This window comes from Vipera ursinii, assembly GCF_947247035.1.
Source record: "Vipera ursinii genome assembly, chromosome: 1".
NCBI lineage: Eukaryota > Metazoa > Chordata > Lepidosauria > Squamata > Viperidae > Vipera > Vipera ursinii.
The window spans coordinates 341,730,782-341,746,011 of record NC_139512.1 but is presented as its reverse complement, the minus strand read 5'-3'; the positions used below and the strand labels follow the sequence as shown (position 1 = coordinate 341,746,011).

Sequence of the window (15,230 nt, the reverse complement as noted above, 5' to 3'; positions counted from 1 at the left end):
AGCCCTTCTAAGCCTTCTTTACTTTCATCTATCCAAGGGGAGCCATGGGAACATCTCAAATTATTAGCATTTTGGCCTTCCTTTTTTATTTCCAGCCTGCCATTCTTATAACATATTCTCTGCATAAGTTAAACAGAATTGTTACCATACACGTCCTTGTCTTACTCCTTCCCTATTCTGAATCACTTTGCTTCTCCAAACTCAAGTCCTTGCAGTAGCTACTTATTCATTGTAATGGTTCCTGAGATGAATTATCACAAGTTTTGGCATTCCCCTTACCGTTAATGTATTCCATGTTCTGGCATGGTCTACAGAATAATTAAAAAAAACTTTCTATAGTGAAAAAAGCAAAGGTAAACCTCCTCAGGTTCTCTTTATTTCCCATTACCCCTTATATGACAGCTCTCTGATCTTCTGTCCCTCTGCCTTTTCCTGAAGCCAGCCTTATTTTGATATTTCTTTTTTCCACTGCACCCATGTTTAATGTTTAATGTGGTTGATATCAAAAGAAAACATGCGCTTCTTGTCTGACTACAGTGCCTTGAAGGACTGAAAAAAAGCTCTCCTCTTGAACAATCCTCAAGGATAAGGTCAGGCCCATCCAAGATGTTTTTTCCATAATGCAATTAAGACCCTCCTGGGGCATTTGGGAATGGAGGAATATTAAGTGGCTCCTGCAGAACTGAGTGATGGTTGTGATTTGACAGGTATGGCTATGTGGAGATGACAGTTTCTGCCTGTGCTATTTGGTTTCAATAATGTTGATTTAGCTTTAATTTGACTTTATTACTTTAATGGGGAATCTAAGCCATTTGGAATCATTTTTGACTGGAGCAGCAAATAAATGGTAAACAGATAAACAAGCTATATAAGTTGGAACACATGTAATTGAAACACAGACTCATATTATAATATATGTTATATCTCCAACATGGACTTTGCTTTTTCATCTCTGCTACTATCAGCTATCATGTCTACCTCTCTTAACTATTTCAAGTATTGGTGAAAGCTTACTCTTTCTGAAAGACCCTGTCTCTTGGAAGTGGTCCTACCTCAATTTATTGTCCTTTAAATATATTGGACCTTCCATGATATCCAGACAATACTGCCAAAGGAACTTGAAGTCCAGTAGTTTGGGAGGACATCAAAAGATGTATCAGCTTTACAATAATAAGCATTAGGTTACATTTAATCCAAATTCTAATTAGAATTGGGCATACCTATATTTGCTTTCTGCTTTAATGGGGTATAATTTTCTAAGTGAATGCTACAAACATTATTTATTCATTTTCAGTTGCTTCTATGGATGATAGGAAGTTCCGGACCTTTGATTTTCCCCACCACCACACAGAAATCTTCTCTAGAGATAAATAATCTTTATTGTCATTTTTTTTTACTGTGGGCATAACGGCACATATCAAAAATGAAATTTAGTTGCCCGCTCTCAAAGTGAAACACATACATGACACAGACCTAAAACATACTATATACAAAATATGTATAGACCCACAGCCCTACATATACATAACAAATAAATATTAAATACTGCCCATCTTGAATATATAACAGAAGGAGGCAGCCTGAGAGTTCACAAGGTTAATGCTGTATGGAATGAAACTATGGCTGAATCTGGATGTTCTGCTACGGATACCATGAAGCCTCCTCCCAGAAGGTAACAAGGAAAACAGGTCATGAAGAGGATGTGTAGTGTCCCAAATAATCTTACAGACCCTGCTCAAGCAATTCTTCTGTGCTATGTCCTGGATGGGAGGGAGGGAACTGCCAATGAACTTTTTGGCCATCCTGACCACTCTCTGCACCGCCTTCCTGTCTGAAGCAGTGATGCTTCCAAGCCAAACGGTGATGCTGTATGACAGGATGCTCTCGATCGTCCCCCTGTAGAAAGTGGTCAGGACAGGGGAAGGAAGATGAGCTTTTCTCATGTGACACAGAAAATGCAGGTGCTGCTGTGCCCGCTTCATCAGTTTCTCACTGTTGAGCAACCAAGCCAGCCTACTCGGTAGCTGCACACCCAGGAATTTGATGCTGGTAACCATCTCCACAAGGGAGGCGGTGGCTCAGTGGGTTAGGATGCTGAGCTTGTCAATCAGATGGTCAGCAGTTTGGTGGGTCGAATCCCGAGTGCCGCGTAACAGAGTGAGCGCCTGTTACTCGTCCCAGCTTCTGCCAACCTAGCAGTTCGAAAGCACGTAAAAATGCAAGTAGAAAAATAGGGACCACTACGGTGGGAAGGTAACAGCATTCCGTGCACCTTTGGCGTCTAGTCATGCCGGCCACATGACCACAGAGACGTCCTCGGACAAGCGCTGGCTCTTCGGCTTTGAAATGAGCACTGGCCCCTAGAGTCGGAAACGACTAGCACGCATGTGCGGGGGAAACTTTACCTTTACCTTTAACCATCTCCACAGGTGAATCATTAATGCATAGAGAAGTGTGGCTGTGCCTGCCTTTTCTGAAATCGACAATGATCCCTTTGGTTTTTCCGGTATTTAAAACTAGGCTGTTTTCCTTACACCAGTTCACCAAACCCTCAACCTCCTTGCGGTAAGCTTCCACCTTGTCATCAGGAATAAGGCCCACCACTAGATCATCCAACTCAGTAATGAAAAGGAACCCAGAAACAGAGTTGCTGCACTTAGAAACAGCCATAGAGTTTCTTCTAATTGGTTCATTCCCAGGAACCAAATCCTCAACCTCAGATTGAAATGCAATCAAGGGGAGAAGCAACCTAGAACTAAGGATAAATTTCCTAACACTGAGAACAATTAACCAGTGGAACAGCTTGCCTCCAGAAGTTGTGGGTGGTTTTTAAGAGGAGGTTTTAAAGAAGAGACTGGGCAGCCACTTGTCTGAAATGGTAAAGGGTTTCCTGCTTGAGCAGGTGGTTGGACTAGAAGATCTCTAAGGTCCCTTCCAACTCTGTTCTGTTAAATTAAGTTTCTGCATGTTGAACATTACAATGCTGCAAGTGGCAAGCTGATCTCAGCAGGGACAAATCTAGAAGAATGACACAGAGAAATTGATTAAATTTATCTGCTGCCCATCTCAACCACAAGGTGACCCTGGGCAGCTTACAATGTTAACGTTCCTTATCCTTTTAGGCTGATACAGCCAGAATTTAAAAGCGTACTGTGGCTCTCTCACAAAATGACTGCCAGATTGCCAATCCAGTCATTTTTCTAGAAGGCAAAGTGGTGAGATTGGTCCTCATTGCTTACTCTAGCCTTTCTGGAAGTTCACAGCCACTTCAATGTATCTTGAAGTTACCATGTGAATTGGGTGGCCATATAAATGTGTTTAGTAAATAAAAAAGGTAAAGGTTTCCCTGTCAGTCATGTCCATCTCTAGGGCACGGTGTTCATCTCTGTTTCTTGTCAACGCTACCTCCCTCGGCCAATTTTTATAAATAAATAATATATACATCTCTGGATCTCTTTTTCTGAGTTGATGGGCACACATCCATACAAAACACTAGACTGCAGCCTCTTATAACTCTGATTCTCTAAGAATACCTTTGAAGTATATGCAAAAGAAATCCAGAAAATAGTATGCCTGTAATTAAACGTCTGCTTTGCAACTGGGTAAGTCCCGTTTTATGTTTTTAATTACAATAATCTAAAAATAATGAAATGAAACCATGTGGAGTATGTAGCCCAGTAATTCCCAAGGTAGGTATCCATGAGTGCCATACAGCACTCATGGATACCCTTACAGCAAATTCCCTTTCACATGCACAGGCTATATATCCATTTGGTTTCTTCAAGTCGCTTCTCAAAATGCATCTTTTTTTATATGGCACTTGGCTTTACTTCCATGCTAGCAATTCAAAGTAGTTTCTGGTGTCATCCAATCATCACTGTGCCACAGGAATAGCAATGAGGTCAGACTTCAAATATGGCTGGATGATGCTATGAAGACATTATTACTTGCTAGCCTGGAATGACTTAAAACCATTAATCTGCACTCCAGTTGCAACCAAACATTGCAGAACACAGTTCTTCTTCTACTTCTCCCTCATTGTTCTTTTTGTCTGCTTTTAGAATCTAAACTTCATAGGAGCAGAGACCTGATTATGTAAAGCGCCAAGTCTATGATGGTGGTAGAAAAACAAAAAAAACATGATCCATAGGCAAACACCTTCTAAACCCTCTTCCTCAGACTCGCTGGTGATGTATGAAATGTAGAACATCCGAAGTAGATCTCCTGGGCAGATTCACAATACGCTGGATCATTTGAGTTCTAAAAAATGACCCAAAGCTCTGAAGCTGGCAGACAAATGCTGAATTAGTTTAACTAGGCTACTGAACTAATGCTTTCTGGTCTACACTCAACCACTAACTAAATGGAACAGAACCCACTAAGCAACATTAGGCTAAAATTATTCTAATATAAAATTAAAGCTAAGCACCAAGATTAAAATTATTCTATGAACTCTTATGAATTAGTGAAACTTGCATATTATGCAAATACAGCCAGTGGAACTTTAACTCAGTTAGTGAAGCGTGATGTGCAAACAGGGCCACCCAATCATAGATCCATTCACATATTTCCCAAGAGAGAAAAGCTGTACAAAAGAAACTTGAATAGAATGTAGAGTAGAATAAAGCTGGAAGGGACCTTGGAGGTCTTCTGGTCCAGCCCCCTGGTCAAGCAGGAGAACTTATTCCATTTCAGACAAAATGCTTGTCCAGTCTCTTCTTAAAAACTTCCAGTGTTGGAGCATTCACAACTTCTGTGAATGCTCCAAGCCTGGAAGTTTTTAAGAGGAGAAAAGTTGGGTCCACTTTCTGGCATCCTACGGGGATGTCTAACTACGGTTCGGCCTTTCTCCCAATAGCTCCTAACACCTTCCTTTTTTAAGAAAGAAGAGCAATGCGAACTAATTGGCGCGATAAAAACGAGGCAGATCTTAAGCAGGGGGAAAGGGAAGGCAATCTACAATAGCCCACATACGCAACTAAATACTAATACAGATCATCACAAACCAAAACCCTACTACTGACTGGGGAGATGGAGAGGGAGGCGTGGAGGGCAACGACTTGCGCCGCTCGACCAAAGAAACGTGCGGACAAGGTTAAATCTCCGCTTCTTCTTCTCCCCCACCCCCACCCCCCCCGCCCCAAGAAACGGACCCTCCCCAACTTGGCCGTCGCTCCTATTATCTACAACGGAACCATTCGTCCTTCAGAGGTGCCGGGCCCTTCCCAGCCGCGACGTTTGACGGAGGTCTCCGGCTTACTCACCGACGATTGGCGAAAGCATTGCCCGCCGGTCCGCCGGAGCTCTGCTCGGGATAGTTGTGTTGCAGAGTCGATGCCGGGAACTGATAGAGAAATCCGGTCCCGAAGGAGCCTCCCCAGAGGCAACAGGAGCACCAAAAGAAAAGCAGATACATCTTGGGAACGAAGTCTGGAGTGGCGCTTGGGAGTGCAACAAGCAGGACGCGGTGGAGACGCGGGAAAGGAGACCCTAGGAGAGACTTTAGAGACTCATCCTCCCAGGTTGCGGAGCGCCCCGGCGTCGGGGGCTAAGGCCAAACGAAGGAGGGAGGGCGGCGGGGAGAGCTAATGCTGGATTATTGGGGGGGGGGAAGGAGCTGAAGAAAAGCGGGGGTTTAAAGTCACCCCACCTTGAAGGGGAGCTGCGTGCGCTCTAGGCGCACAAGTGCTTTGAGGGTGCTTTTTCAAACCGTAGCGAGGTTGGTTCAGCAGCATTCTGCAAAAGGGGGCGGGAGGTGGGTGGGGGGCGCCGGTTTAACCCTTCAAGAACGAGGCTGCTGCTGCTGCTGCTGCTGCAGATGTCATTGTTCCCATGGAAAAGTGTGTGTGTGCAATTCAGGGCTGAACTGTGGAGTCCATGGTGGTCTCTGAGCTTGGTTGTTTGCCTGCGGACTTTCATTACCCGACTGGAGTAAAAGTAATTTCATTTCATTTCATTTATTAAATTTGTATACCGCCCTTCTCCCGAAGGACTCAGGGCGGTGAACAGGGCACATATAAATAGAAAATACAAAAATTAAAAGAGAATTAAATAATCGCCCAGATAAAACAGTAACAATATAAAAACCCATTAAAAACCCTAACATCCCCCATCAGGCCAGGCCAGCTTGTTCAAATAAATGGGTCTTCAGACCGGTCGGAAGGAGCGATGGTCCGGTGCCGTCCGGAGCTCAACCAGCAGCTGGTTCCATAAAGCCGGAGCGCCCACAGAGAAGGCCCTCCCCCTGGGGGCCACCAGCCAACATTCTCTGACCGGAGGCACCCTGAGGAGGCCTTCTCTGTGGGAACGCACAGGAGGGAGGGAAGTTGACGCCGGCAGCAGGTGGTCCCCGAGGTACTCCGGACCCATGCCATGTAGGGACTTAAAGACCATTACCAGAACCTTGAATCTCACCCGGAAGACAACTGGTAACCAATGCAGCTCGCGGAGCAAAGGTGTAACATGGGAGTACCGGGAAACTCCCAAGACAACTCTCGCAGCCGCATTCTGTACCAGTTGGAGCCTCCGAGTGGTCTTCAAGGGAAGCCCCATGTAAAGAGCATTGCAGTAATCCAGCTGAGAGGTCACGAGTGCATGAGTGACCGTACACAGGGCACTTTAAAGCACAATGCTTTAAAGCAGGGGTCCCCAACACCCAGTCCGTGGACCTGTACCAGGCCGCAGCATGCCAGCAACTGGTCCACACAAACAAGCAAAGCTCCATCCGCGGGATGCAGGCAGCACACAAAGCCATGCACATTCCAGTCCGCAGAAAAACCTCTCTCCTCGGATCTGGTCCCTGGCGCCCCAAAGGTTGGGGACTTCTGGTTTAAAGTAATAAAACGACTTGCAAGCAAACAACCAGGCTCAGGGAGCACCAAAGACTCCACATAAATACAATTGTCTTGAAGTACACAGTTAAGCAGAAAGGCTGCACAGCCGAAGTGGGAAAAGCGAAAGCGAGATAGCAAGCAGGTAAATTTAGATATTTTTTTTAACAAAATCCCCACAACACTTCTCAATTCATATTCGATGTGAAGAGGCTGAGCTATGGTTCAACATGGCCTATGCAGGCAGAGCTATTTCACACACATTTAACTTCTGATCAAATGTTTACCTTGGATAGGTAACTTAGTGGTACAGTATAGATTGTCCTGAAGTTACAACCATTTGTTTAGCAAACATTCAAAGTTACAATGGCACTGAAAAAGGTGACTTATGACAGTCAGTGCTTTTTTTATAAAAGAAAAAGGTGCCAGAACTCACATGTCATACAACCCGCCTTGCCTACCCTACAAGGTTCCATCCAAAAAAGGTGCTGGAACTCCGTTCTGAGCGTTCTATCACAAAAAAAGCCCTGATGACAGTTATGACTACATAATTTACTTAACTGCAGTGATTTGCTTAACAACCCTTGCAAAAAAGCTATTATAAAATTGAGTGCAACTCACTTAACAACTGCCTTGCCTAGCAATGGAAATTCTCTTTCCAATTGTGGTCGTAAATTGGGGACTACCTGTAACAATTTTCAGAAAATGCTCTAAATATCTGGTGCCACCTCAATATAATGTATACTTTAAAAATACTTTTTTTCAATACCTCCTGCAAGGAACTCTGGCTAGTGACATGAATTCTTGCACAAATTTTCTCACAAAAGTTTTGTGAGATATATTTGTGAAACGGTGCCATAGAGGAAAATACATTAAGCCATAAACTTCAATTTATACATCAGAATGATGGTTTGCATACTGGACTAATCCCAAACCAAATAAACAAGGTAATCCCTTGTTTCTGTAAACCCTATTTATACAATATGCTAGGTTAAAATATGATTGTCTAATTATAGTATGTTTTATGATCCTAGTTAATGTGGTTAATGGTTCAGAATGAACTGGGGCTTGTGAAGATACTACAAACCCAGAAAATGTGTTAGTTGTATGTTAGAAATAAAAAGAAAGGCAGAGGGAATGTATATCTATTGTGTGGAGAAAGTGCTGAAGCTTGTAACAAATGACAATGAGAAGGCACAACTTCTTAGTTCTTGTTTTCCTTGTCTTCCCTCAGAAGGGAAATGGAGGCCTAGCTGATCATGTTTGTGTCAGTGGGAAAAGAAGATGGTAAGAGAAAATTTAATAACTTAAATTCATCCCAGCCAGATGAATTACAGTCCCAAGTATTGAAGGGACTATGATGGCAAACTTATGACACATGTCAAAGGTGACACACCACGTTTTACGTGATGCACTAGCATTCACCAATACACCAATCTCATATAATTTTGGAGGCTGAAGATGGCCGTGGAAGAGCATTCTTGTTAAGGAATTTGTTGTGCAGAGGTCTCCTTGTGCTACCAAAGAGTTGCACAGACAAGGAAGGGCACTGAGAGCTTTAAAAGTCACACACAGGAGTACACTGAGTTCTGAAAGCAAAAAGTATTTTACTTTTGAGGTGGTGTAAAGACAAAAATGCACAGTCAAAAATAAACAGTCCAGGTCATAAACAATAGCAACAGTCCAAAGAGTAATCCAAACTACAAAGTCTTCTTACCAGTCCAGAGGTCAATACACAGTTCAGGTTACAACAGTAGTAAACCAACAGCAGAGCAAAAACAGTAACAGTAGAGATCAGTGAAATTCAGAGAGAGAGAGAAGCTACGTTCCTAGCTTCCTCTTATGGCCATGAGAACACTTACACACCCATTGGCCAATTAACATCTTAAAGACATAGCATTATGGTTAATATATTTTCAACCCAACATTGTAGGCTAACACCATATGCCTAACATTCTCCCCTTTGGGTAGAATAATATATAACTCTTACAATCTTATGCACATTCTTTCACAATTAGCATTGTGTTTCACAGCACTTTGTACCTTCGTAAAATGGTCTGCAATATTTACATCAGATGAACAATATTCTAGCTGTATTAATTTATCTTTGACACATTGTCTGACATTTAAATAACGAAGATCAGTATGTTTAGATCTTGTTCTTACTGCAGCATTGTTAGCCATCTTTATCGCAGCTTGATTGTCCTCATATACAATGAATGGATCATTTACATTTAAACCCATATCTAACAATAATTGTTTGTACACTAGCAGTTCTGTACATAACACTGATAAACATGAGAATTCAGCCTCCATTGTAGACAAGCTTATGTGTTTTTGTCTAATGGACTTCCATCCAATTAAAGAATCACCCAACATAACAGCCAACCCTGAAGTAGATTTACGAGTGTTTGTATCAGAGGCAAAACTCGCATCTGCATATGCTGTGAGGATTAACTCACGATTTGGCTCTAGATATAACGAGTAGTGAATAGTCTGCTTCAAATACCTTAATACTCGTTTAGCTGATTGCCAGTGTCTAACAGTTGGATTATTGTTGTACCTAGCTAATTGGTTTACACAGTAAGAAATATCAGGTCTAGTCCAATTACTCAGATACATAAGACTTCCTATCAAAGATTGGTACATAGTCTTATCAAATACAGGACTCTCAACATTAGTGTCCTTAAAATCCATAGCCATCGGAGTTTTTGCTGGTTTACACATTTCCATATTGTATCTCTTTAATAACTGAGATATTTTACTGGCTTGCAACACCTTAAAACCCCTATTTGTTTTTCACAATATCTAACCCCAAATAGTGGCTTATTTTCCCAAGATTCCTAATTGTGAATTTATTTTCCAATCTTGAAATGATAGTTTGTGCTTCTAACTCAGTTTTTGTTATTATTGCAATATCATCTGTGAATAATAAAAGAAAAGATAACACTCCATTGTGTTCTCTTCTAAACAAACAAGGATCAGCATTACTGGCTACAAAACCTATTGCACTTAACTCATTTACTATACATTTGTTCCACTCATAGCCTGATTGTTTCAATCCATAGAGGCTTTTCTTTAATTCCCAACAATCATGGTCTCTATCACTGGTCAATCCTGGTGGTATTCTTAAATAAATAGTATGTTGCAATGGAGCATGTAGATATGCAGTTTCAACATCTACATGGGTAACTATATATTGGTTTTTAGCTGCCCATACTAAAGCTGCTCTTAAAGTAGTTGCCCTTAGACTGGGTGCAAACACCTCATCATAATCCCCAGTAGTTTGGGCAAAACCTTGTGCAACCAAACGTGCCTTATGGGTTATAGTTCCATCTACACCCTTCTTTAACTTATATATCCATTTACAACCTATAGCTTGCTCACCAGATGGCAGTTTTGCTTTCTCATAGACCTTAAGATCCTGCAAAGACTTCAACTCCCTGTTCATTGCCACTTTCCATGATGCCTGTTCCTTTTCAGGATACATCCTGATCTCATCATAGTTACAAGGTACTGAACTAACTTGACATATTACACTTGCTTCATAGCGATCAGGTGGATGTCTGATGCGCGTTGAACGCCAAGGAATTACAGGGCTTTGAATTTCAGACTCCTTTCCTTCCTCTGATTCATCTTTAATCTCCCCTATCTCCTCTTCATCTTTTATATTTACAGGAGATGTATTATCATTACTACTTACATTATCATGGGAGTCCTCAAACACTAGAGGATCAGTATTAACAGTTACTTGCTCTAACCTATCCCAACCAACGTGCTCAAGGAATTTTGCACTCGCACTGTTATATACATTAGTTGTGCCTCGTTCCCAGAAACGATAGGATCTATGGTTAGCTTCATAACCTACGAAGTATAATTGCCTAGCCCTATGTTGGCCTTTACTCCTGAGTTGTGCAGGAATGTGGACCCAAGCTGGGGTGCCAAATGTGTGCAGGTAATCAAGGTTTGGTCTTCTACCATGCCATATAGTATATGGTATTTTACCAGTAGAAGTATTAACAACTAAATTCAGAACATGGTTTGCACATTTTGCTGCCTCCCCCCACAGTCTATCTGTTAAGCCAGAATCTTGTAACATAGTTCTCATCATGGCTTGTAATGTTTGCCCACGTCTCTCAACAAAAGCATTATGTTGAGGCCTATAAGGAGCTGAACGTTTATGCTCAATGCCAGCAGATTCTAACATATCAACAAAACGCTTATTTGTAAATTCAGTACCATTATCAGTAATTATGCACTGAACCTTTCTCTTTGTTTTTCTCTCCACAAATTTCAGCCAGTTTGCAAATTGTTGGAAAGTGTCTGCCTTTGACTTAAGCAGATAACAAAAACCATAACGAGAGTAGTGGTCCAATATACTTAAAATATAACAAGATCCTCCTAAACTTGGTTTCATGGGTCCAATTAAATCAGCAAACACAACTTCCAAAGGTACAGTTGTTTTGAAGCTGTTTATCCTATTTGCAGGAGTTGCCTTGCTCTTTTCCTGATTACAGGCATTGCAATTCAAATACTTACTACATGGTTTCAGTTTAATTCCGTCTAACTCAACTGTTTTACGTAGTGAGTTGAAATTTACATGTCCTAGCCGCCTATGCAATAAATGTATACACTCATCATGTGGCTTCTTGTTCTCACATATTGAGTTAGCTTTAACTGTACTAACCTGGTTACTTGTGAGAACAAATAAACCATCTTTCAAATTAGCAGTTACACAGGTTCCATTCCTCTCAATAGTGCATTGCTCCCCTCTGAATGTTACCACAAACCCAACTTTAACCAATTCCCTTACAGATAACAGGTTGAATCTTAGTTTAGGTATATATAACATAGGTAACTGTTCATTAATGCATGGACAATAGGAATTACCTTCACCAGAGGCCTTCATCCTCCAACCGTTTGCCAGTGAAACATATTGGTTGCTGTTTTTCATATTAACAAACCTCTTTTTCACTTTAGTAATGCATTGTGAAGCCCCACTATCAACAACCCACAATTCATTGTTTCTGGATGTTGTCTCACCAGAAATAGCCAAACCAATGCCCTTCTTTGCCTTCCCACTGCTATTTACATTCTGCTTTCTACCCTTTCTACAGAATTTGGCTATATGCCCTTTAGCCCCACAAGAATAACATTCCTTGACGTTGTAAGCAGTGGAGAATGGCTGCTCCTCTCGTGGCTGTGTCTCTCTCAGCTGGTCTCTGTCACGCCTCCTTCTGGACTCTTCCAGCAGTCTCCCAGTAATGTTAGTCAATGTCAGTTCCTCTCTGGTCAGGACTTCCAAAGAAGAAACATACCCATCATAACTCTCATCCAAAGATGACAGAATAATGTAGACCTGATGCAACTCTGAAAAAATCAGCTCCTTTTCATGAAGCTCTTGAAAAGTTGCCTTCATGTAATTTAAATGGGTCAGCATATCTCCATTCTTCTGCAGACGAGCCCTAAACAGCTTACGTGTAAGGTGTATATGTGCACCCACACTGTCTCGAACATAAAGCCTTCGCAAAACGCCCCAACACCTAGCAGCAGACTCCTCACCACGAATATGGACAAGCTGCTGGTCATTCAGTGTTAGTCCAATAATGCAAAGAGCTTTCTCATTGCTTCTTTTAAAGTCGTCTATCTTCTTTACATCCTCTTCATCATCTGGATCCCAAGCAGTAGTATCTGGTGGGTTATTTACAACAGTCCATAGTCCTTCCTTGCGCAAAAGCAAGCAGCATTTCGTGGACCAGGAAACATAGTTTGTCCCATCCAACCAGGTTATCCAGGAGATGCCTGACAACAGTTCTTGTGCCATTTTACACCAAATAGCTAACACAAACTCAGCTAGGAATACTGTGTGTACTAACTCTCATTACAGGCCTGGGCCCATAACCAGTGTTAAGGAATTTGTTGTGCAGATGTCTCCTTGTGCTACCAAAGAGTTGCACAGACAAGGAAGGGCACTGAGAGCAGTAAAAGTCACACACAGGAGTACACTGAGTTCTGAAAGCAAAAAGTATTTTACTTTTGAGGTGGTGTAAAGACAAAAATGCACAGTCAAAAATAAACAGTCCAGGTCATAAACAATAGCAACAGTCCAAAGAGTAATCCAAACTACAAAGTCTTCTTACCAGTCCAGAGGTCAATACACAGTTCAGGTTACAACAGTAGTAAACCAACAGCAGAGCAAAAACAGTAACAGTAGAGATCAGTGAAATTCAGAGAGAGAGAGAAGCTACGTTCCTAGCTTCCTCTTATGGCCATGAGAACACTTACACACCCATTGGCCAATTAACATCTTAAAGACATAGCATTATGGTTAATATATTTTCAACCCAACATTGTAGGCTAACACCATATGCCTAACAATTCTCCAAAGCTGCTTCAAGAATGAAGGCCTCATGCAACCCAGCGCAGCCTCGGATAGGCTGCAGGGGCATAAAGAAAGAGAACACAGCTATGTAGGGCATAGCCAATCTTTTTTTTTTAATCCCATTTGTATCCCGCCCTTCTCCGAAGACTCAGGGCGGCTTACAATTTAAAGCACAAATCAATGTGCTTAGCAATATCCTGCATTCTATGTATATGCCTGCTTATTAGGGCTTCCCCCCCCCCAAGCGGCATTATTACAAAGTCAGCTTATTGCCCCCAACAATCTGGGTCCTCATTTTACCTACCTCGGAAGGATGGAAGGCTGAGTCAACCTTGAGCCTGGTGGGACTCGAACCTGCACTAATTGCAGGCAGCTGGTGTTACTTAAGGAGGCATTAGCCCACTGCTCCACCAAGGCTCTTGAGAAACGCTGGGCTGTGGGGTCAGTCATGCCAGTCCCCAGGGTTTGCATGCCTTGGGGAATGGAATGACATGGCCTTTTTGAGGGGCAGCAGTGGTGGCACTAGGGCTGAAGTCAAGGCTCAAGGCTGTTCTTCAGCTTCAGCCTTGGAACTGCCACCAAGTGCTCCTGTTTAGAGTGGCCTAAATCAGGAGGAGATACAGAATTGTTCCAGGGTGTGTGCGTGAGAAAGAGAAGGGGGGGAGGGGGAGGACAGCTAGTTAGGAATTTTCCAAATTTTTGACCCACCAAGCCCAAAAGGTTTGCTATCCCTGGATTAGTGAAAGTTATTGCAGAACTGCTGTTGGTAATTTCTGGAGACTCCTGAAAATTTGGTGAGGTTCCAAGACACTGGAGGAGAGCTAATATCACTCCATCTTCAAAAACTGGACTCCAGATCTCCCAATGGTGCACACAGTACCACTGTATTTGGCTCCATCCATCTTGCTGCTGGTCATTCTCTTCTTCTCCTTCTTTCCAACTTTCCCAGCATTGGAACTTTCTGCAGAGAGCTGGGTCTTTCCATAATGTATCCAGAGTAGGATGATTTTAACCTGGCGATTTGTGCCTAAAGTGAGCACTCTGGATTGATTTTTTCTAGGATCCATATATTTATTTTCTATGCTATCTCTGGTAATTTCAGGAGTTTTCTGCCACAGAGTATCTTAAGGAAAACCATTGCCTGCATGATTCTGAACTTTGTAGGTACCACGTCACAGCATCTAAAAATCTATTCTACCAAGAGCTAGTCTGTGGCATCTTTCTTGACTGCTGGTTACTTTACTAACGATGTTTCTGAACATTTGGATAAACGTGCGACAATTAATAGGCCCAGCATGGATTTATCGCAAATGAATTGTGCAGTCTTTCATACAAAAGGGGTCAACCCACTATCACAAGCTGAACTCCTTCTTTGATAGTTTGTAGTTCAGTAGATCAAAGGAATCATCTAGACATGGGGTATTAACATTTTTATTGAATGCCTCCTGAGATTCTTCTTTCTTAAATTATAAAATATGGGCTAAAATGATACTATGTTAAATGAACTCGCAATTGGCCAAATAACCATACTACAAAAATGCTTCATAAAATGCTTCCGTCAACCTTCATAGAGAAGGTTGACAGAAACTCATAGGACTCTTCCCTAGGCCCTGTGCTATTCAACATTTTTATCCATGACTTGGGTGAAGGTGCTGAGGGGATGCTTATAAAGTTTGCAAATGACACATAGCTGTCAGCTGCAGCTAATGCCTTAGATAAAAGAGGGAGGATTCAAAAATCTCTAAACCAGGGCTTTTCAACCTTTTTACCATTGTACCACTTTTAGGATATGGTAATATCCGAGTACCACCAGTCACATAGCAAGGTGTCCAAAACCTGATGACAAAAAAAAGGGGGGGGGGAAGTGATGAAGTACAGGTACTCCTCGACTTACAACAGTTCACTTAGTGACTGTTTGAAGTTACAATGGCACTGAAAAAAGTGCCCCCCAAGCCACAGCCAAGCAAGACACCTGCCTGCCCACCCGGCAGCGCTCTTCCTCCTGTCCAAGGTTTTCG

The 15,230-nt window shown here is 42.2% G+C and overlaps 1 protein-coding gene across 1 annotated transcript in view; it reads right to left on the bottom strand.

The window, feature by feature from the left end:
• Positions 1 to 5,416, bottom strand: part of COL26A1 (collagen type XXVI alpha 1 chain) — a gene marked incomplete at both ends in the record, with an annotated part of 188,679 nt that extends 183,263 nt beyond the window's left edge. The window contains one exon of the mRNA XM_083357935.1: positions 5,265 to 5,416. Within this exon, the coding sequence (XP_083214061.1) occupies positions 5,265 to 5,416 (152 nt within the window). The remainder of the gene's footprint in view (positions 1 to 5,264) is intronic.
• Between the last annotated feature and the right edge of the window lie 9,814 nt (positions 5,417 to 15,230).